Source organism: Gracilinanus agilis, chromosome 4 (genome assembly GCF_016433145.1).
Source record: "Gracilinanus agilis isolate LMUSP501 chromosome 4, AgileGrace, whole genome shotgun sequence".
NCBI classification, from domain to species: Eukaryota; Metazoa; Chordata; class Mammalia; order Didelphimorphia; family Didelphidae; genus Gracilinanus; species Gracilinanus agilis.
The window spans coordinates 505,482,136-505,502,917 of record NC_058133.1 but is presented as its reverse complement, the minus strand read 5'-3'; the positions used below and the strand labels follow the sequence as shown (position 1 = coordinate 505,502,917).

The following is a 20,782-nucleotide window of genomic DNA, read 5'->3' as shown; positions in this document are numbered from 1 at the left end:
GCATCCATGTGGCCCAGGAATTCCCCACCTCATCCAAGGCCAGTGGATACACCTCTGTTAGCTTTGTGTTTGTGCTGGCCATATTTTCAGCTGTACTTGTTGTCTCCCCAACTGGTGCTTAAGAAATACCTTTCCCATAGGTATTGAGTGATAATGCACGTATAACCCAGTGGAATTGCTCAGTCAGCTCCAGGAGGGGGAGGGAAAGAACATGAATCATGTAACCATGGGGAAATACCTTTAAATTAATTAATTAATTGGTTTTTGTTTCTTGTTTTTTAAGCAAAGAAAAAAAAATGGGGGGTAGAAAGAGGAAAATCACCATTTAGGTGAATAATGAAATGATAAATTCAAATAGAAGTCTGAGATTCTGTCACATGGCCTTTTCAAAATATAGTTAAATAGCCTAAACCATCTTAAAGGGAAAAAAAAGAAATACCTTTCCAACTGTTCGACTGAAAGGATTTTTTACCTTATAGGAGATTTCCAAATGAAATGTCAAGTCAAAGGGCAGGTGGTTGGTGAGCATTGACATGCCTGCTCTGTGCCCAGCACTGTGCTAACACTGGATACAAGGAGAGGCAGAAGCCAGTCCTGCCCTGAAGTAGCTCATGGGCTAATAGGGAGACAACAGGCAGATGGATGTGTGCAGTCAAGCTGTGTCCAGGGTAAATGGGAAATAAGGGACAGAGCAAAAGCAGTAGAATGAAGAATTACTGCTTACCTCTCTGGCTCCTGTTGTCCCAGCTACAGCACTTTGCACTTATTCCCTCTGTTAATTGTCACAGGAACCCAGGGAAGGGAGTGATGGGCGAAGGATAAAATGACGGAGGAAACCGATTTCGGGCTTCTGAGCAGATTAAGCAGCCCCTTCTGTATACAAGGGTGCACAGACTTTTTTAGATTAAAAGCAATGATTTAAATTTAAATGATTTAAATAAGACCAGTTAATTAAAAGGAAACAATACATTAGGTAATCTGATTTCTAATTGGAGGAAAGATCAGGGAATATCCAAGTTGGGATGGAGAGAGCAAAGAAGAACACGAATGATTCCCAGATTTCAGAAGACAGGTGTTCCCCTCCCCGGAGTGTTTTAAGAACAAGCAAAGAGCTCTGAAACAGTAACTGATTGGCCAGTTCAAGGCCAGTTTTCAGAGAAGACCTGTGAGCTGGCTGAGGCATGTGATAGTGAGGGAGCTCCTCGCATCAGGCCTTGGGTCAACCTGGTTTCTGGTCAGCATCACCTTGGTCACCTCGGGCCCTCATTATGGGTCTCTAAACAACAGGTAGGAGTGATCCAGCTTCCTAGCCACTCACAACCAGGTGTTTTCTCCCAAGCCAGAATTTGACCTAGCTGCATAATAATAGAAAGGGAGCTGAGCTCACTCCAGAACTGAACCACAAGAGGGAATTGGAGTCGGTCACTTGCTGTCCCCATCCCCATAATTTCCTCAAGAAATGTTACTAACCTCATTTTTTACAGACAGGGAAATTGAAGCAAATGGAGGTTAAATGACGTGGCCAGGGTCACAGCATTTGTAGTTGTCTGAGGCTGGACTTAGACTCTCCTTTTTTTTTTTTTAAACCCTTACCTTCCATCTTGGAGTCAATACTCCAAGGCAGAAGAGTGGTAAGGGTAGGCAATGGGGGTCAAGTGACTTGCCCAGGGTCACACAGATGGGAAGTGTCTGAGGCCAGATTTGAACCCAGGACCTCCCATCTCTAGCCCTGGCTCTCCATCCACTGAGCTACCCAGCTGCCCCCTAAACTCACTTCTTCCTGACTTCAGGTCAGGTAGTTCTCTCCCCTGTGCCACTGAGCTATCCTAGAGGTCTTGGGAAAGGCCTCCTGTAGGAGGTGAGATTTTAGTGGGGCTTAAAGGAGGCCAGGGAGGTCAGTGGTCAGAGCAGAGGAGAGAGAGCATTTCAGTAAGGCAGGAAGCCAGAGAGGATGCTTAGAACCTGGAAAGGAGAGTCTTATTCATGGAACAACCAGAAGGCCAGGGTCTCTGGATGAAAGTGTGTATGATGGATATTAGAGGTAAGAATATTGGAAAGGTAGTAGAGGCTGGGCCATAAAGGACTTTAAATGCTAAATGCCAAGCAGAAGATGTTGTATTTGTTCCTGGATGCCATAGGGAGCCACTGGAGTTTATGGGGGAGGTGGAAGGGGAACATGATCAGACAGACCTGCACTTCAGGGAAATTACGCTAGTGGCCAGATAGAGAATGGACTTGAGTGGGAAGAGACCTGAGGCAGGCAGACCCTGAAGCCACTTCATCAGGCCAAGCATGAATATTTTCAGTTCCTCATGTGGAACTTTTTCTGCTTCTTTTAGGCCTATTAAAGATCCATTCCAACCAGTCCAGTCCTCAACAGGCTGTCCTGACTATACCCAGCCAGCTCAAACCTCTCAGCATGAATACTGCCTCTGGAGGCATCCAGACCATCCTGATGCCCATGAATAAAGGTAAAGCCTTCAGGCATGTGCCTGGGGCATTGGGACTTTTTCTTGGATCTTATTTGGAAAAAGAGGATTATTGGAAGTGATTAGCTGTGCTCCCCACCATTCTGCTATAGCTTTTGTGATAGAGGGAGCGTTTCACAGAGCATACTTCTGGGAGTTTAGAGAAAAAATGGTTTAAGATTTCCATGGTTCCATATTGTGTGGAGAATTTCAGCCCAAGAGGGATAGAAAGGGCTTAAGAATGAAATATCAGCAATCTCAGTGGGGACGAGGAGGCAGAGCTGTCTAAAAAAGCCTCTAAGGAGGAATGGCTGCCTCTAGATGTGGTGAAAGTCTTCAGATGCACATGGGATAGTCATTTATTGGGGATATCATGGGAAGGCTTTTCATTCAGGGAAGAGGAGATGGGCTACATGGGTATTAAGATCCCTTCCAGCTCTGGGGTTCTGGGCTTCTGCATATTGACTCTACCAGTGGATTGGCTTGGCAAAAAAATAATTCTGGTGTTTTTTGCTATCCATTTGGAAAAAATGTAGATCACCTAAAAGGATCTAAAAGTCAGATGGAATGAGACTTGTAAATAAATGCTGACCATTTTACTTCTTGTTGGCACATCTATTGCTAAGAGGAGAAGGAATCGGTCAAGAACTCCCTGTAGGAGCTCTGGTTACACAAATGAATTAGAGAAGAAATTTAAAGTCTTGTCTCAAAGGAAAGTTTTGGATTTATTGATCTAGTCTTATCTCTAAGCTACATTACCACATATAAAAAGCTTGGTACCACCTTTTAAACTTATCGAAATCTCAGTAAAATGGAAGGATTTCTTTGTTCTTTGTCATCTTGGAATTTTTTTCTTCCTGAATTCATGCTACTTCAGGATGAAAATAATTTTGAGTGAACCCACAGGATATCAGTTTGTCACATCCTTCACAGAAGTTCTCATAATACTGGTTTTTGATGATCAGTCCTTGATCTAGAAATGGAAAATTTGGCTGTGAAATAAGAGGTTGAAGTTGATTCCCTCTTCGATCCCTTTTAGCTCTAGATCTAGGATCTTCTGAAAGCTGGAGATAAAGGCTTTAAGAAACTTATATACACTGTGGAACCCTTGGACCAGTCCTCAATCCCCAGTCACATCAGCTCTGCTTCAAGACTCACTCCACTGTTGAACCAATTAATTGTTCAGGATTGGGGGGTGAGGACCAAGTTTGACTTCTGTCTAGAAGGACATTTGCCCTTGGACTGGTGGATAGTGTAGACAGTGAAGATGACAGGGCAGATGATGAGTCCCCAGTTCTATCTAGATATCAAAGCCAGTAGTAGTCTGGAATCCTAAAATGGGAGGTTTTTGTTTCCTCTTTTAATGTAAAAAATCTGTGTTCATAATGACATTTGTTATTACAAAACACTGAAATTTATTCTTTTCTTTCTCCTTTCAGTAGTTCAGTCATTGTCTGCCAACAAGACACCTGCCATGCCCTCCGGGGTTGCCCCCAGCTTGGCCGGTGTTAGCTCTGCTTCAGCCACTGTTACTAAAGGTAAAATGTTTTTTCTTTATTAAAAATAACAGCAGAAAGATGAATGAGCATGTGGTGCTTCCACCTGGTTGAGATGTGATCAGCACTTATAAGTCAAGGCATGATGGATGGTTTGAGGAGTGTGGAAGATTTCTCTGATTTCAGCAAGAGAAGGTTTGCAGTTTGAAGTGAGCATTGAAGGCTAGGTAGGATGGGAAGCTTTGTGGTCAGTCAGAAAGGTTGGAGCAGCTGCTTCCAAGGAAATTCTTGAGCAGGGCACAGGACCCCACTACTATCTGTGTCCTGCTGGGAGTCTCACAGATCAGTCCCCAGAGGGAAATACAGGCCATGGCAAGAAGAACTCTTCTGCGAGACTTCAGGATACATCCACATCTTTGCTTTTACTGTTTTCTTCCTTTCCCTTTCTGGTGAGGGAGAGGGAGCCATTATAAGTTTTTAAGCTGGGGAATGTCATAATGAAATTGGTGCTATAAAAAGATTATTTTAGCAAAATGTGCAGAGTAAATGACACGAGGAAGAATCTAGAAACAAGGAACCCAGACCAGGAATGGATGATAGGATAGCTATGAATTCTGTATGTTTGATAAGGGTTGGTGCAGGTAGACGGGAGGAACACTGGGAATAAGTGTGTGGCCAGGAGAGACATTGCTGGTCTTCAGTAGTAGGTAACAGTGGAAATGTAGGGAAATTAGTTGGGAAATGCTCAGATACTTGGATTTTACTTCTTGGTTTGATCATTACACACAGCAAGGCCAAGAAAAGGGCTAGAGGTCCTAGGAAGTAGGAACATGGGACAAGACAGCAATTGAAGAGAAAGAAGGAAATTGATTCTTCTCATTGGACTCGCTTGCTTTGATTTCTTATAGGATGTCATTGGTGGAATCTCTTGGTTTTCTTCCTGCCTTAGCTCTTTGTACTCTCACCCCCATGTGCTTTGCATGACTGCTGACATTGTTGTGGGAAGAACGCTCCCCACCACTAGGCCACATGACAGCTCTGTCCCTGAATTTTACAAGCAAAAGGGCTTTTGTGTTTCTGCTGGAGATGATGCTGCCTGTGGCCCTTAGCCACTTAGCCCTGCCTCATGTTTCTTTCCCTTTGCAGTGAAGACAGAGCCAGAAGCCCCAGGACCCAATGGCAGCCTCCCTTTTGTCTCCCAGGAAATACAGGCAGAAGTGAAGACAGAAGAAAGTACTGAACTGGGGAACTATGCTATCAAGTAATGTTCTCTGTTCTTTCTGAGAGCTTGGGTTTATTTGGGGTTCTTGGGAGGGCATGCTCTGAGTATGATGATGACAGCTTTGGGAGAGCTCTCACACGACTCAGGAACACTCATGTGAGGGCTAATCCTCCATTTTACAGATGAGGACACTGACTCAGAGGGGAAGGGCCCTGATTGAGGTCCTCTGGTTAGCCAGAGCTTCTGACTATGCCCTTCTTGATCGTTCATTTATCCATTTGGTTCAGATTGATTCATGGGAACCTGCTGAATAACTTTATAGATTGGACGGTAATATAATATATGACCTCTTTTGGGGAGATGGTTTCAGCCCATTCTGGTTTCGCCTCTCCTTCCATCTATTCTCATGTCTCTTCAAGAGATGAAGGCAGTTTCCCAGCTAAAGAGGGAGTTGCTCCAAAACATCCTATTAATCCCTTGATGCATATGGATGACATGAAGTCCTAGGGCTCTGTGTGGAAACCACAGTAAACAAATAAGCTAGTCCATCCTGGAGACTTTCTCCATTGCCCAGAATGTCATTTCTACAAAATACTTCCTAAAATTCTTAATATACACCAAAGTGAAAATAGAAATGGAAAGCTTCAAGCTTAAATCTGGAGGCCAAAGTGAACCATTCATTCATTGAATGAAGGCAGTAGGTAAAAACACTTGGTCTTCTTCAGGCAAGACACATTGAGCAAAAAGGTATCTTGGAGAAAGGTCTGATCAGATATGTTAGAGAGACTTAGCATCCAGAAACCAAAGCTTACTTAAAGGACATATAGAGCAGTTGGCATCTATATAATACCAGTCTTGCTTTAGAAAAGCACCCTGATATAAAACTTGTACAGTACTAATCAAAAACAAGACCCAGACCTCAAGTTGGTACAGACTTAACTGATAAAACATCTGATGCAAGGAAGTGGTGCAATAATGGGCAGTAATGACCTTAGACACGACCAGGTGACCAAAATAAACCAGTCTCCTATACCAGTGGACCCTTTCACCTTTGCAAAGGAAAAGGGTATGAATTTATTGCTTCCTTCCCATGCAACACAGGGCCAAACATTAATAAGTGGCTTAATACATTTTGTTTCCTTGAATAGACTTTGGGGCCAGTCTTGTTCTTTGTGATTTTGTAGCAATCGCTTTCATTTGTTTTGCACTAGTTATTCTCTCTGTTTAGATCATTACAAACAATGTATATGATTTTAACTATACTTTGCCATACCAATTCCTTATACTCTCCAAATTCATCTCCAATGAAAAGCTGCTTTCAAAGTATAGAGACTTAGCTGATGATTCAAAACCATGTGAGAACAGGATTAGACATGTAGCAATCATCTCTACCGTCCTGTCTTCTAGAATTATCCAAAAGGTGTTTTCATTGAGCCTAATGAGTTCACGTCTTCTGTGTTTTTCCATTATAAGATGCAGTCATACCCTGTGCATTAGTGTGAGCAATATGAAATATCAGATAGTACTAGCAGAGTAGCTACATCTCTGAGGACTATTCTTATTGGAACTCCATCCAAAAAGATGAGAATGAGATGTTAATGATGGCTACTATTTACATAGCTCTAAAAGATTTACAAAGCATTTTTATACACTGTCTCATTCATACAGTGATTTCTTTTCAAGGATGAAGCATAATTTGTGCTTCTCCAGGTGCCTAATAACCTACTAGGCCTTAATCCTACCATTTTGTTTGTTACCTCCTTAAATCCATGTTAGGAACTATTTAACATCTCTGAGCCTCAGCTTCCTCCTCTGTAAAATAGGTGTGGGGAAAATGGGATTAGAGGATATTTGGAGGCTCTTTGAGTATAAGGGCCTGGGCGCTCTGAATTATATGGAATGTAATTGCTTACCTGGCCATGTAGTGTTCTCAGGGCCCTCCAGAAAGCGAAACCCAGCTACGCTGCATCTTGTGTCCTGCTCCCTGCATCTGTGTCATCCTTATGTGACCTCTCCTTCTTGGGTGTCGGGGTTCATTAAGGATTTACCCAGGTGAAGTTATCGCCTAGTATTCCTCTTCCCAGTGTGGCAGGCCAGTAGAAAAGCCAACAAACTATGTATTAATTCTGAATTTAGAGAAACAGGATCCTGCATACCCATCTGGCCGCTCTCACAGGGGTGGTAAGAGCTCAGTAGGACTGCTTGTGTCAGGTGCTTTGTGAACCCCTGGGCACTACATGAATGGGAGGCCTTGGTTTAGAAACTCAGTCACCCCAGGGAGAGTGTGTGCTCAGCCTTACCAAGTTTGTACACCATCAAGCATCGCCCATGTGGTAGAACTTTTCTGTTGTAATAGGCACTATTTTACCCTGACTATTGCCTGGCCCTACAATGGAAAATCACAGACAGGGCAAAACTGGGAAGAAAATACTCAAACACTAGACAAAGTATAGGAAACCCAATAACATTACCTATCCTTTTGGACACAGATCTAACGTGTTTCTATAATTTACCAGGAAGAAAAGAAAGTCATAGCTAATGAGGCTTACAGCTAGTAATTGCTTACCTAGCCATGTAGTAGTTTATGGGATTTATTGCTTTTCTTTTTTTTTAATCCCTTGTAGCATTGAACATTTAGAAAATACCCAACAACTTCTAACAGCAATAGTAAAGAAGATCCCATTAATCACTAAAAAGGGTAAGTAAATGATACTCAAAAGATAAGGATTTTTTCCCTTTCGACTATGACTGTACTAAGCCTAGTTAGTGTAATGTAAATTAACAGTACTGGCTTTTTTTTTTTTTATTTAGGCAGATAAAAGTTGTATTTAGAGTAAATGGTTTCTTGGGCAGATATCTTTTTTATTGTTTCCTTTGTTGTTGATTTATAAAAATAGAATCTAAATTTAACACTGCCTGGCTAGTTTTGGAATTTTTGAAAACAACAGCATTGTTTTCTCCTTGGCTTCTAATCTTTGACCCTAAAGGTCATTGAGAGAAAAGCAAGAGCAAAAGACAAATATGGCCATATGGGATTCTGTGCTCATCATTTGGAAAACTATGAAGGTTTGATGTTAGTGTTTCTTTGGTTGATTATTGATTCTATATTACATTTGTAAAGTACAGCCACATTCCCAAGTGAAATCTAATCTTTGTGATCCCTGGTCTTAGGCCCAAATCTTGCTAACCTTTAAGGACTTTAAACACTAAGAAGAGTGTTTGACCTAGATTGTGAGGCAGGCAATCCTGAAAGTTACCTATACTTAATAACCACAGTGATTTGATAGCTCTAGAGCAGTGATGGGCAAACTTTTTAAAGAGGGGGCCAAAGGAAAGGAAATGCTCCTCTGTCAGTCTGTTTCTAAGGCGACTCTTTCAAAGTTTCATTGTATTGTATCCCACTCATTGTATTCGTCAGATCAGGAATAATGTCGCAGGGCAGGACAGAACATTTCAGGGGGCCACATCAGGCCCGCAGGCCGTAGTTTGTCCATCACTGGTCTAGAGCATTCAATCAGTCAGCAAACACTTAGGAAACCCTTATATTCAGTATTCTATGCTTGATTCTGGAAGGATACAAAGATTAACATGATATGTTAGGACCTCTCAGGACAAATATAATGCCATTAAAAAATGGCAGATACATAATGTAGGACCAAGTGTCATGTTGGAAGGGGGAAAGGCCACTTATACCTGGCAGGATTAGGAAAGGTTTCATTTAAGAAGTAGCTTTGGAGCTGGGTGTTGAAGGTGAGATGGGTGGGAAAGAGTGTCGGAGATGATTAAAGATGAAAAAGTCGGGGTGTGTTTGGGAACAATGTTTGGTTGCAGGGGAGTGTATAAAGGGCATTCAAGACAAGGCTACAGAGGTAGGTTAGGGTTAAATCACTGAAGGCCTTGGAAGCTGGTTAAGTTGTTGGAGCGTCACTCAGTGGGGAGTAGAGGGATGATCAATGCAGCGTGTAATGTAGGTGTATCTGGCAGGTGGTTTAGAATGTCACGGGGAGAGCTGGCACGAGGCGGGGACGGGGCTCTCCTATTCTTTCAGGAAAGTGTGTCGCTCTCTTGGTCTCTTGTAAAAGGCGCCCACTGAATCCGCCATCCTGTTTCTGAGAGCATCTCCTGCCCTCTTCTCTCACATCTGGTCGAAGTCCCATTGACGTAAGACTTTGAACCTGAATTGTTGGCAGGGATATTCTCATAGTGCCCTCTCGGGCCCTCCAGGCCCAAGCTCAGAGGTCACTCAAAACTCAGACTCTTTGCCTTTGCTTGGTGTAAATATCTTTATTTGAATACATTTCCTTTCTGAGCTTAAAAAAAAAAAAAGTGAGTTCAGCACCTGCAGCCTCCACTGTCTCATCCCAGCAGCCACCCGCTTCCCATGCTGAGCTGCTCGTTTTGGTTATCGAGTGAAGTGGATCCAAAGGACTTGGGAGCTGGCACTAGCAACTCACATTTGGCTTGGATATTTTTTTTTCTTTAAAATTTTAATTTTTTGTTATTGGGAACTTTAAAAACATCAACACGTGGACATTTCCATAGACGACGAACAGAAAAAGAAGAATGTACCCAAACAGTGACTCTTGCCTCCAGCTTATTTTTTTAAATATGGTAAATTCTCCTTGTTAGTTTCAAGGCTGTCTTGCTTATCTGCGTCTCCCTTTGAACACTTCCATTCTCTTCTTTGCATTTTTTTTTCTTAATTATCTGGGCACTTCATTATTTTTTCTCCAATTTTAAATTCCAAACATCAGCAAGAGCACTTCTGTCTTCAAGAGTATATTATCCATGAAATTGTACATCTCAGTTCTATACAACCTACTTTTCTTTTTTTCTTTAATATTTTTATTATGCAGCATATGTATTATTAATAGAATGATTTTAAAATACAAATGATGTCCACTTTAAATCCTTTGCACATAGCACATTTTTTCCATTATGTGCTTTTTTCAAGCACATTCATTCCCAATGACAGTAATATCGATAGCTTGCCTTGAGTCTTAACCAAAACTTAATTCAGACTTTGCTGGCGGTATGCTTTCTAGGTGAAGATGCCAATTGTTTCTGTGCAAGTTCTGTGGAGCAGTATTATAGTTGGAACATTGGGAAACGGAGGGCAGCAGAGGTAATCCTGTCTTTATCTATCACCAGGGTGTAACTAAAAACCATTTGGAGAGGAAAGGTAGCAACACCTTCAAACTCTGACTGCCAAACTGCTGGCCTAAACCTTGCCTCTTCGGAGCTGAGGATGAGGTTCTTTACACACTGCTTTGGTTAGAATGCTTTATGAAATGATAGTTTTCCCTTATACAAAAAATGGCATTTGGAAAGGCCTCTTAGACGATCACTCTCTAACATGGAATTAGGGTATCTCACTTCCCCATCCCAAAATGGCAGGAGCATAGATGCCATTTTAGAATTTTCATGTCTTCTGATGTTTATGAATTAGAGAATGTAAATTCCATCTTTTTTCCCCTAGTGGCAACGAGCAATGACAATGAGAAAAGTGTTACAAGAAATATTGGAGAAGAATCCCAGGTTTCACAATGTGGCGCCCCTCAAAACCAAGCACATTGTCCATTGGTGTCGTTGCCACGGTTATACTCCACCAGACCCAGAGAGCTTGAGAAATGATGGTGATTCCATTGAGGATGTTCTGACGCAGATAGACAGTGAGCCAGGTAAGCAGCTAGTGAAGGGAAGTTGTGTCACTTCCATCTCAAAAGGAGTAAGAGATTAGATTTCTGTCTTCTTGCCACATCCCCGACAAGAGGACCTGCTTTCCAAGTGAGGGAGCATTCGCCTCCTGATTCTGCCTCTTCCATTTTTGGCCAGCTTTAATCATTTAGAAGATCTTCCCTACTTCAACCAATATCTTCTGCACCTTCCACCCATTGTTCTAGACTCTGCCCTTTGGAACCTAACCAGAGCAGTTCTAATTCTTGTCCCACATGATGGTCATTCAGCTACTTGGGAGGTTATGAGATTCTCCCCAAGTTTTCTCTTCTTCTCCAAGATGAACATCCCTTCTTCCTTCGACTGGTCTTCAGTTTGGCATGTTCTCCAGGGCCCTTGCCATCCTTAATACTTTTTTCTGGACAGCTTCCAGCTTTGTTTCCTCAAAGGTGGTTCCCAGAAGTAACTAGTTTCCTCTTTGTAATTTGACTAAGGGAGAGAGGATAGTGGAAACACCGTTTCTTCTTTCTCTTGGGATTCTCCACATCCCAAGAAAACAGTTACTTTTTTAACTGGGATGAACTCACAGTGTCTAAAACCTCCAGATCTTCTCAGAAACTGTTTTTTTAACCCAATATAGAATTTTATATTTTGACCTGATTAAATTCATCCAATTTGACTAGTCCGTCATTCTAATACCATGTTTGGATTCAGCTTCTTTCGTCCAGAGTTTTGGGAAGTCCCGGAAGCATCTGGTCCTCTGCCCGTTTTGACAAGCAGTGCCATCTCTGCTTTCATCCAGGTCACTGATGAAAATGTTGAACCAGCACAGGGCCAAGCACAGGTCCCTGGGGCATTCTGCTTAAAGACCTTGACCTAGGTTGACATCAATCAATTCATGAGTACATTTGTAAGCCAGTCATCCAACTAGTTCCAAATCCAGCTAACCATACTAGCATCTAACCCTTATCTCCACCTCATCCACAGGAATAGTATGGAGATACTTTGTCATATACTTTGCTGAAAACTAAGTGTGTTTTGTCTGCAACATTTCTCTAATCTACGAGTCTTAATTACCCTGTCAGAAAAGGAAATGAGGATAGTATGGCATGACCTGTCCTGTGTAAAGCAGTGTTGTCTCTTCACCAAGCAGTGTAGATTGTATACCTTCTGTGCCTTAATTTGTGGTCTTTGTGAATGAATTGCTGTGGCCAAGAATATTGGACTAAGAGTAGACTTGTTTTGTCTTCACGAGCTTTGGCAGTCTACCCTCATTATTATTTCTCCCTCTTGAAGAACTATGTAAATGTGGATTGTTTTTTCTGTTTACCTTCTCCATGACCTCACTCCCATCTTTCTTTGTGAGTCTATCAAATGTATGTGTTCAACTATCAGCTTCTTCAAAGAAGATGGATAGAGCATATATTAAGCCCCTATTGTGTGCCCGGGCACTGTGCTAAGCATTAGGGACATAAATCAGCTCCTACCTTCAAAGAATTTACATTCTAACAAGGGAAAAACAGTATTGGGGTTTGGGGGAGTAAGAAGGACCCTTGCTGTGGCTGGAGATGTCTGGGGACTGGGGGAGACCTTATAGAACCAAGTAGGGTAGAGCTGATTTTTGCAGATAGAATGAAAAAAAAGGTATAGTAAGTGGGCAGTCTCTCTTCCCACAATTCCCATTGCTTTCTAATCATTTCCATTCAGCTATAGCATCATCCTTCATTGCCATTCTCAACTCCCAAACTAACTTTCCCCAACTCTCTTCCAAGTCATCTTTGGCTCTTCCTTTTCCCTCCATCTTTGTGCCCAATGACTAATCCCTGTTCATTCTTCTTAACAGAGAAAGTGTCTTTCACCTATCCCCATCTTTTGTTCTCATTGCCATGGCCATGAACAACCCTGGATTCCCCCAGTGGTCCATAACTTGTCTCTTTCCTCCATGTGGTTCATCTTGCTCATTGCCATTTGGGGATTTTTGCTGAAGTCTCATTTTCATAATTATCTCTGCTCAGAAGGTTTCAGGGTTTTTACCACAGGCTGCAGAATCAAATCTGGACTGGCATTCAGGGTTCACCACCACCGTCTGTCCTCTACTTGGCTTCCTGGTTTGATCTCTCACTTCTCCACAGAAATGTCCCAATGTCCCTTTTCTCCCAGACATGTTACCTTTTCCTGTTTTGTGTCTTTCTCATACTGTTTCTGCTCCTTGAAGGACCTCCCCATTCTTCCTCCCTCTCCTCCAGGTCTGATTTAATTCCTACCTCATCTCCAGAGCTTTCTTGGATCACTCGAGCCCATAAAATCCTTTTCTTCCTCTGATTTTATACTGCTTATTGTCTGTGCCATTTGTCATTGTTTCTGCCACTTGCTCCCTGTCATTTACTGCTTTCTTTTGTTATCTTTTTTTACATTTAGCAGTCTTCCCAATTAGATCATGCTTCTTAAAGTTATAGACCACACCTTAGACTTCTTTACAGCCTCCACAATGGCTAATGCAGAGTAAATAAATACTAAATATATTTGATTGATTTTTTCTTTTTTGCATTGTACCACAGTGCAAGCTCTCTGAGCTGGCAGAGTCTATAGATAAAACCTTGGACAAGTCATTCCATCTATCTGATCTTAATTTTCTTCTCAGTGTAATGAGAGGATTGGACTAGATGATCTCCATATACCTTTCCAGCTTCAGATTACTCCATAATTAATTAATTAAAAGGCATTATAGAAATCAACACAGGAAATTTAGTGGCATTTGAATTTTTTGGCCCTATTATTACTCAGTAGCCCAGTTCTAAATTATATATAATCCTTTGAGTAAAGATTGTAGCCCTGTGGTTCAGAGAGGATATTTAGGTCCTTTTCTGCCTCTTGCATTCATAGCACTAATTTAGAGCTAGAAAGGACAAGAGAGATCTTCTAGCTCAACCCTCCTAGTCTATGTTTCCTAAATTCCCTCAGTTCTTGTCCTGACTTTCTTAGCTCTTAGAGGCTGGGGAGTGAATATTTCAAAGATCTTTTTTCTATTGTTTCTAATGTTACCTTATTCTAGTGTTTCTATTGTCATAAGACTCCTGACTTCTCGTTTAGAGTGTCCATCTTCCTTTACCACCGCTGATGATCTCTGCCAAAAACTGGAAGACCTGCAACGGTTTCAGAAAAGAGAGCCAGAGAATGATGAGGAGGTAGACATTCTCAGTGTCACTGAGCCACTAAAAATAAGCATCAAGAAGGAAAAGGAAGAGAAACAAGAAGGAGTGAAGTTCTATTTGGAAACAATGCCTGCCTCTGAGTTTGTCAGTGACACAGCACAAAAGGTAGCAAAATAGAGGCACCGGTCCTCAAGTTAATGAAGAAAGCACCTACCCCCTGCCTAGAGGAGGAGATGTTTTGTAGGGCTTGGGACTCATGGGTCTAAGGGCACTTTGGGGGATCAATTATTTGTATGCTTCTCATTCAGATTAGTAGAGAAAGCACATGTTCCTCATCTACCAGTGGTGAGAAATAGCCAGAGACTCTCCTACCTGGGTTGAACAGGAGCCAAAGTAAAAGGGGCCCACAGCCCAGAGTAAATTACTTGAAAGTAGAGGAAGACACTGAAGCAAAGTACAAGGATCAAAATTGGAACCTCCCTCTTAGCCCCTGAGGTACCACTGAATTGGATTCCAAGGCTCCAAAGGGCCAGGCTTAAGGCATATTCTTACCATGTAGAATATAAGTCTGATTTCTGAAAGGTAGATAGAGCATTTCTTAAGCACATTCTCTGGATGCTAGGTTCTATGCTAAGTGCTCAGGATACAGATACAAGTGAGACTGTTCCTGCCCTCAAGAAGTTCACATTCAAAATGAGGAAAGAGTTTAGAAGAGAACTAGATAAGAAGCAGGAAGGTGAGCTCTGGATAGAGAGGCAGGCCTGGAGACAGAAGGTCTTGAGTTCAGTCTGGCCTCAGACTCTTCCTAGCTGTGTGACCCTGGGCAGGTCACTTATCCCCAATTGTCTAGCCTCTACCACGCTTCTGCCTTGAAACCCATACTCAAAATTGATTCTAGATGGAAGAGAAGGGTTTTTTAAAAGGGGGGGAGGGGATGTAGAGGAAAGGCCCCATATCCAGACTGTTATTTGGAGCTGGTAGCTAGGAAGGGACACAGAGCCTTGGTTCTGAGCAAGATATGACCCAGGATGGATCCCAGCGAGGCATCCTAGGTTTTAATGGGGAAGAGGGGGTAGCATGGTTTGGAGTGACGAATAGAAAACCAAAAATAGGAAAAGCAAAACTTTAGTTTATACTAGATTAAAATGAAACATGGAAACATCCAGATGTTTTTTTCTTGTTTTTCTGTATTTTCCCAATGATTTTAACTGAAATGCTCTTAAATGATTCCCTCCACTCAGCTGTGTCTTATTTGGAATGAGAACATTGTTTATATGGAATGAATGAGGTTTCTTCCTTCTCTCCTCAGATTGGAATCACCCTCGAGCCTGTGGAACTTCACAAAAACACATATGCATCTGTGGTTGAAGATATGATTCTAAAGGTAGGCAGCCCAGTGACTCCAAGGAAGTATTCTGGGTTCAGTGCTAAAAGGAATGAAGAATCTCACTGGGTGGCAGGACAGACCACTCTATCTTCTGCTTCCATTTTTTGGACTTTCTCATTAGTTTCCCCTGGATATACATGGTTGAGAGGGCTATGTCTACAAGAGAGGTTCCTGAATTTTCCATCTGATTGAAGGTGTAACATTTGTGTTCTGATGTTTTTAGATAAAAGCAAATTTCAGGTCAGCTGAGATTAGAGCACCACAAAAGCTGGGTGTTCGTGCCACCTTTTTAAAATATGTCTTTCCCATTTAAAGCATTCCTTAAAGAGGTCCAGAGTAGGAATGTATTAGTTCATTCTGTTTATTTTATATATGTTGTTATTTCCTATATTAACATTTACCTGAAGGCCATGGAAAAGTAAATTGAATAAAAACAACATTGTTGTGAGCCTTTTAGGTAGGTTATTTGAGGCAAAAAGCTTATCACATAGTTCCCACACAACAGTCTGAGACTCTTTGTTACCAGATGTCATAGCAATACTAAAACAGGAAGATTCCAGGACAAGGAGAAAAGAATTACCCACGCTCCTGTGGCTAACCTGGCCCCAGATCAAGAATACCTTTCTTTGGGAATCCTTCAGGCATTACCACTAGCACTTACCTGCCTCCCAGGGTTATAGTAAGGTTCCCTTGAGATAATGATTATAAAGTGTTTAGTACTGCACCTGGCATGTAATAGGCAGGTTATTGTTTGTTACTTATTATTGTTAGATGTTATTGTTGTTACTTATTACTCAGACATGTAGGAGAAGGCCACTCTCCAAAGCCTGGGCCTGACCTCCAGGTCTCACCTAGCTCAGCCACCTGAGCATCTTCCCAAGGAAGCTATCCAGGCTGTGAATCCACTCCCTACTTTAGAGCGTTCCCTTCCAAATTTCATCTTCCCTGGAAAGGCCCTCTCCTTCATGGACTCACATTCTGTGACTGAGAGAATGTTGGACACCTTGGCATGGCAGCCTTACACTTGTTTCACCTTTTCCCTTCTCTGCTGTTCAGGCATGGACAGTTCTTCTGTCATGAGTTCTGAACATAGTCTTTCAATGGGTTTTCCTAGTAAATACTAACTATTTCTTCTGGCCTACTTTTAGTAAACCAAAGTTCAGCTTCTGGTAGATTTTACCCTTCCAGAATAAATAAAGACTTTCCTCATCCTTTTCATTATTTGGAATAATTTGTCTTTACACACAACTGAACTGACAGTTGAATTCCTCTCTAATGATAGGGGTCTATGTTGGACCTTTGTCCTCTTCTTAAATACCAGCCTATTAGATAGTGGATAGGGCACTAAGAATCTCAGGTTTTATGTTTCTTCTTACTCTGGCACTTTTCCTCCCTTAAACGACTTCCACCCCACATTTTTGATTATTTGTTTGATTTCTCTGCATCTCAGATGCTTCCCATTTGGGTCTAGGAATCTGTTAAATTCTTGATTTTCATTTTGTTTATCAGTGATTTCCAATTACACATTCTCACACACACACACACACACACTTTTTTTTCTCATTTCAAATTATAATGAATATGGCTGTGGTTGCCTTCAGATAAGCAAGTTGGAATTTTTTTCTTTTGCTTTATCTCATCACTTTTTAATTTTAAATTTAACCCGTCTAATATTCCAGTGCACCCCTAAAAAACATTTAATATTTTCCCCCCAGAAAAATGTTAGCCAAAAAATCATCTTGCTTCATCATCATCTAGAATCATGAAACTGTTGTATTTTATTGATCCAATATTCAGACCTTAGGTAACTATGGTCTAAATTTAGGCTTAGTTGTTCCCAAGGTTCTAGAGGAGGAGAGACTGCATTAGGGCCCTGCATTCTCACAAGTGGTGGCCAGGATGACAAATAATAGAATCTTCTGTTACAGGCAACTGAACAACTGGTGAGTGATATCCTGAGGCAGGCTCTGGCTGTTGGGTACCAGACAGCATCTCACAACAGGTGAGGACTTGGTCATCTCTGTCAGTGATGGCGACATGGAAATAAAAGCTGCCAAATAGGACATTATGTCACAATCTAGATTCATTGGGATAGATAAGACCTGAGCATTTCCAAGGAAGGGTTTCTCTTCTCACCAGCCACCTATAGTTACAGAGCTACACACAACCCCTGTCTGTATTAGCCATTTGTAGTTGGAGAACTGTCTGTTTGGGCTGACTGAAGTCTTCTTTGAGTTGCTTCAGGATTCTGAAGAGGTGCTTACTAGTCTGATCCCCTGAGCCTTTCTAGCATGCTTTTAGAGGGGACATAAGAGTACTTTGTCCCCCTCAGCAAGGGGCCAGCCCACCTTTTACAATTACCCTCAGTCACCTGAGGATGAATAAATAAGACTCCAAAGGCTTTGAGGAGAAGCGGGGACATGAGCAGGCCAAAGAAAGCCTCTTGTTCTCAGCTTGGGCAGCTTTGAGAGCTTCTTCCTTCTTCAAAGACTATAAAACAGATTTACCTTAGAGAGCAAGAGCTATGCAGGTTTGGCAGTGAATCCTGAGAGCTCCTGATTAGATTCCCCAAAGGTGACTGGGGCTTTTTCTGAAGGTATTCTAGCAACATTAGCTCCTTCATCATTCATCATCCTTTCATGGAGAAATTGATTGATTCAGTACATGAGTTACTTGGGTTAATTATTCTCTATAACATCTTTTCATTCACTTGGTACAGGACTCCAAGAGAAATCACAGTGATGAATATTCACCAGGCCATCTGCAATATACCCTTTCTTGATTTTCTCACTAACAAACATATGGGAGTATTAAGCAAGGAGCAGTAAAGAAGATGCCCCCAAAAAATAGGATGTGAAGACTCGGCCAAAGTACATGAGCGAACCGCAGCAAGAGTGCCTGGGTCCCAAACTCTTCACCAGTTATTAAGCCAACTAGTGAGGGGATCAACAAACTCTTTCCACTTGAATTTAATTGATGTGAAGACTCAGTAGTAAGAGGGCCCCAAAGCTGGGATCCATGGAGGTGTATCTGGTTATCTTGGGACCACCTCAATTCATTTCTGTCACACCTCTGTGAGAGCCTCTAAGGTTTGTGCTCAGTTTCCAGAGGAAGAGGATGCATCAGGGCTCGGAAGAAGAATGGCCCCACAAGGGACTGATGGTGGTGTTGACCCACCTTGTTGTGGAGAGGCAGCGGCCATGCTAGGACATCCCCAGTGGTATACATTGAGCTGGATGTGACTGACTGCAGTAATCAGATCTGTGGGGAATAATGGATGTGCTGGGGAGGAGCACAGCCGGTTCCCCGAACTCCAGGCTGGCTAGTTAGAGTTCTCTTCTCATTCTCATGTGTGGAAGAGGATTGCCAGAACTGTTCTTTCTGAGAAGACTCCATGGCCAGTGTCAAGCTTGAGACTGGGCAGTGAGAAAGTTGAACATTCCATTCATGTACTTAATTGGTTGGGAATCAACCGCCAAAAATCCTGGGCCTGAGGAAGAGGCAAAAACAGCTTCAGAACATCCCACGCAGGTCCATGCTGGCTTGTCTGGGTGGGCACTTTGCTCGCTTTGCATGCAGTCACAGGCTCTCCCCTTTGCCTTGTGCACCTCATTGACAAGCAGTTATCCACAATGTGGGGTGTGCAGATGGGCTGCTGGAGAGTTGTTTATTCTAGGGAAAACTCAGTGAGGACCACATGGGATTCCTGCATTGGCTGGGAGTCTGACATAGACACGATGGTCCCCCTCCGTCTCTTATGAGTCTTGGACTAGGTGAGTTCCAGGCCAGTAGCTCAGCACCCCGCTGCTCAGACACATCTGTTGGGGAGCTCATTTCCCAGAAAAAGTAAACTGTGCAAAGACATACCTGCTTGTGCTTGTCCAGGACAGGAAGAGAAAGAAAGTCCCTTCTCTGTGAGCAAGAGGCATCACCCGTGATGGAAGGAATTGTGATACCCTGGAGGAAAGCCCAAGAAAGCCGAGCAGACTAGGAAGAGCTTTCACTCAGCAGCAGCCCAGCCTGATGCCCAGAGCACTGCCGAGGCTTTTGCCTTATCAGTAGAGTCCCTCCGCCGTGCAGAGAGCAGAGGCTTCAAGCTGCCATCAAGAAGAACTAGCCACCATGGACCCTGGACGAAACTTGGCCTCCTTGGCAGGTTCTGGAATTAAAGTAGTGTCCGAACCACCCTGGCCAAACGTTCATGAGCCCAGGCTGAGTATTCCTGAGTTAAGGGAAGGTGAAACGTGCCCCAGCTGGAGAATTAAGTGGAAGGCCCATTGGATCATTATAATCTTGCTGGAACATGTCCTCCAGCAGTCTGGTACAGTACACAGCATGCCCAGAACACACACTAAAATCATTTAACTTGCAAAAAATGTGGAATATGTAAACAATTAAGTGAACTCCCAAAGCATTTGAGAGTAACAGATATATTTGGATTCAAAATGGAACTTTTCTCTAGAATCTTCAAAATTGGAAGTAATAGGGGAAAGGGATGCAGTTGGTCCATAGCTGACCCAAAGGAAAACATTCTTTCACTGTGAGTGGGAGAATATAATAAACAGCTTTCAAGCAATGGAAATATTAAGTGATTAAAATGTCTCCTTATATGTTTAGACTTTCCCAATGTATTTGTATGATAATGTGTAACATAATTGTGTAATATACGTGGCTACAATAAATTCTCTTTTAGTAATTGTGTTGGGCTTGTTTGACTCTGAAGTATGGTCCTTTGGGCATCTCCCCCGCCCCCATGCCTTCTTCCATCGTAGAACACAGTTGTGTGTTGGTTCCCAGACAGAAGAACAGAAAGGGCTAGGCAATAGGAGCTAAGTGACTTACCGAGGGCCACACAACTAGGCAGTATCTCAGGTCCTATTTGAACCCAGGACTTCTCTCTAGCTTTTGGATAGTTTTTAAAGAGATAAATAGGTCCAAATAGCTATATTGTAGTGGCTTTCCATTTTCCATCCCAGTAATTAACATTTATAACAAGAAAAGAGTCAGTAAATCCAGTGGGACACTAGTCACTTTTTTCATTTAGTAGGAAGACTGGGAAGAAAAATATGCCCAAAGTAAGCCTTTCAAACTTTTTTTTTTTTGGCCAGAAATAATGACATGATGGTGAAACCGATTTGCCAGAAGGAGAAGTGGCCTTTCTTTGTAAGTTTTCACTTTTGTAAAGTTATCCAAACTGGCAAAAGGCTTATCCTTTAAAAGTAATTAAAAATAAATGTTCCCCCCCCTCCAAATTTCATAATTGTAAAAATTCAGCAGAGGGATTAAAGAGGGAAGTTATTCCATAGAGATCACTTATCAAGCAGAGACCAGCCAAGTTTGTTCTCTTCACAAAAAAGTCCTCAGAGCACATTTGGAAGCCA

At 42.2% G+C, this 20,782-nt stretch overlaps 1 protein-coding gene across 1 annotated transcript in view; it reads left to right on the top strand.

The window, feature by feature from the left end:
* Positions 1-20,069, top strand: part of YEATS2 (YEATS domain containing 2) — a 108,681-nt gene extending 88,612 nt beyond the window's left edge. The window contains exons 23-32 of the mRNA XM_044673160.1: positions 2,340-2,471; positions 3,908-4,006; positions 5,111-5,225; positions 7,811-7,884; positions 10,232-10,311; positions 10,666-10,867; positions 13,953-14,179; positions 15,324-15,398; positions 17,330-17,403; positions 18,121-20,069. Coding sequence (XP_044529095.1) covers positions 2,340-2,471; positions 3,908-4,006; positions 5,111-5,225; positions 7,811-7,884; positions 10,232-10,311; positions 10,666-10,867; positions 13,953-14,179; positions 15,324-15,398; positions 17,330-17,403; positions 18,121-18,229 — 1,187 coding nt within the window. The 3' untranslated portion in view covers positions 18,230-20,069. The remainder of the gene's footprint in view (positions 1-2,339; positions 2,472-3,907; positions 4,007-5,110; positions 5,226-7,810; positions 7,885-10,231; positions 10,312-10,665; positions 10,868-13,952; positions 14,180-15,323; positions 15,399-17,329; positions 17,404-18,120) is intronic.
* Positions 20,070-20,782: the final 713 nt, after the last annotated feature.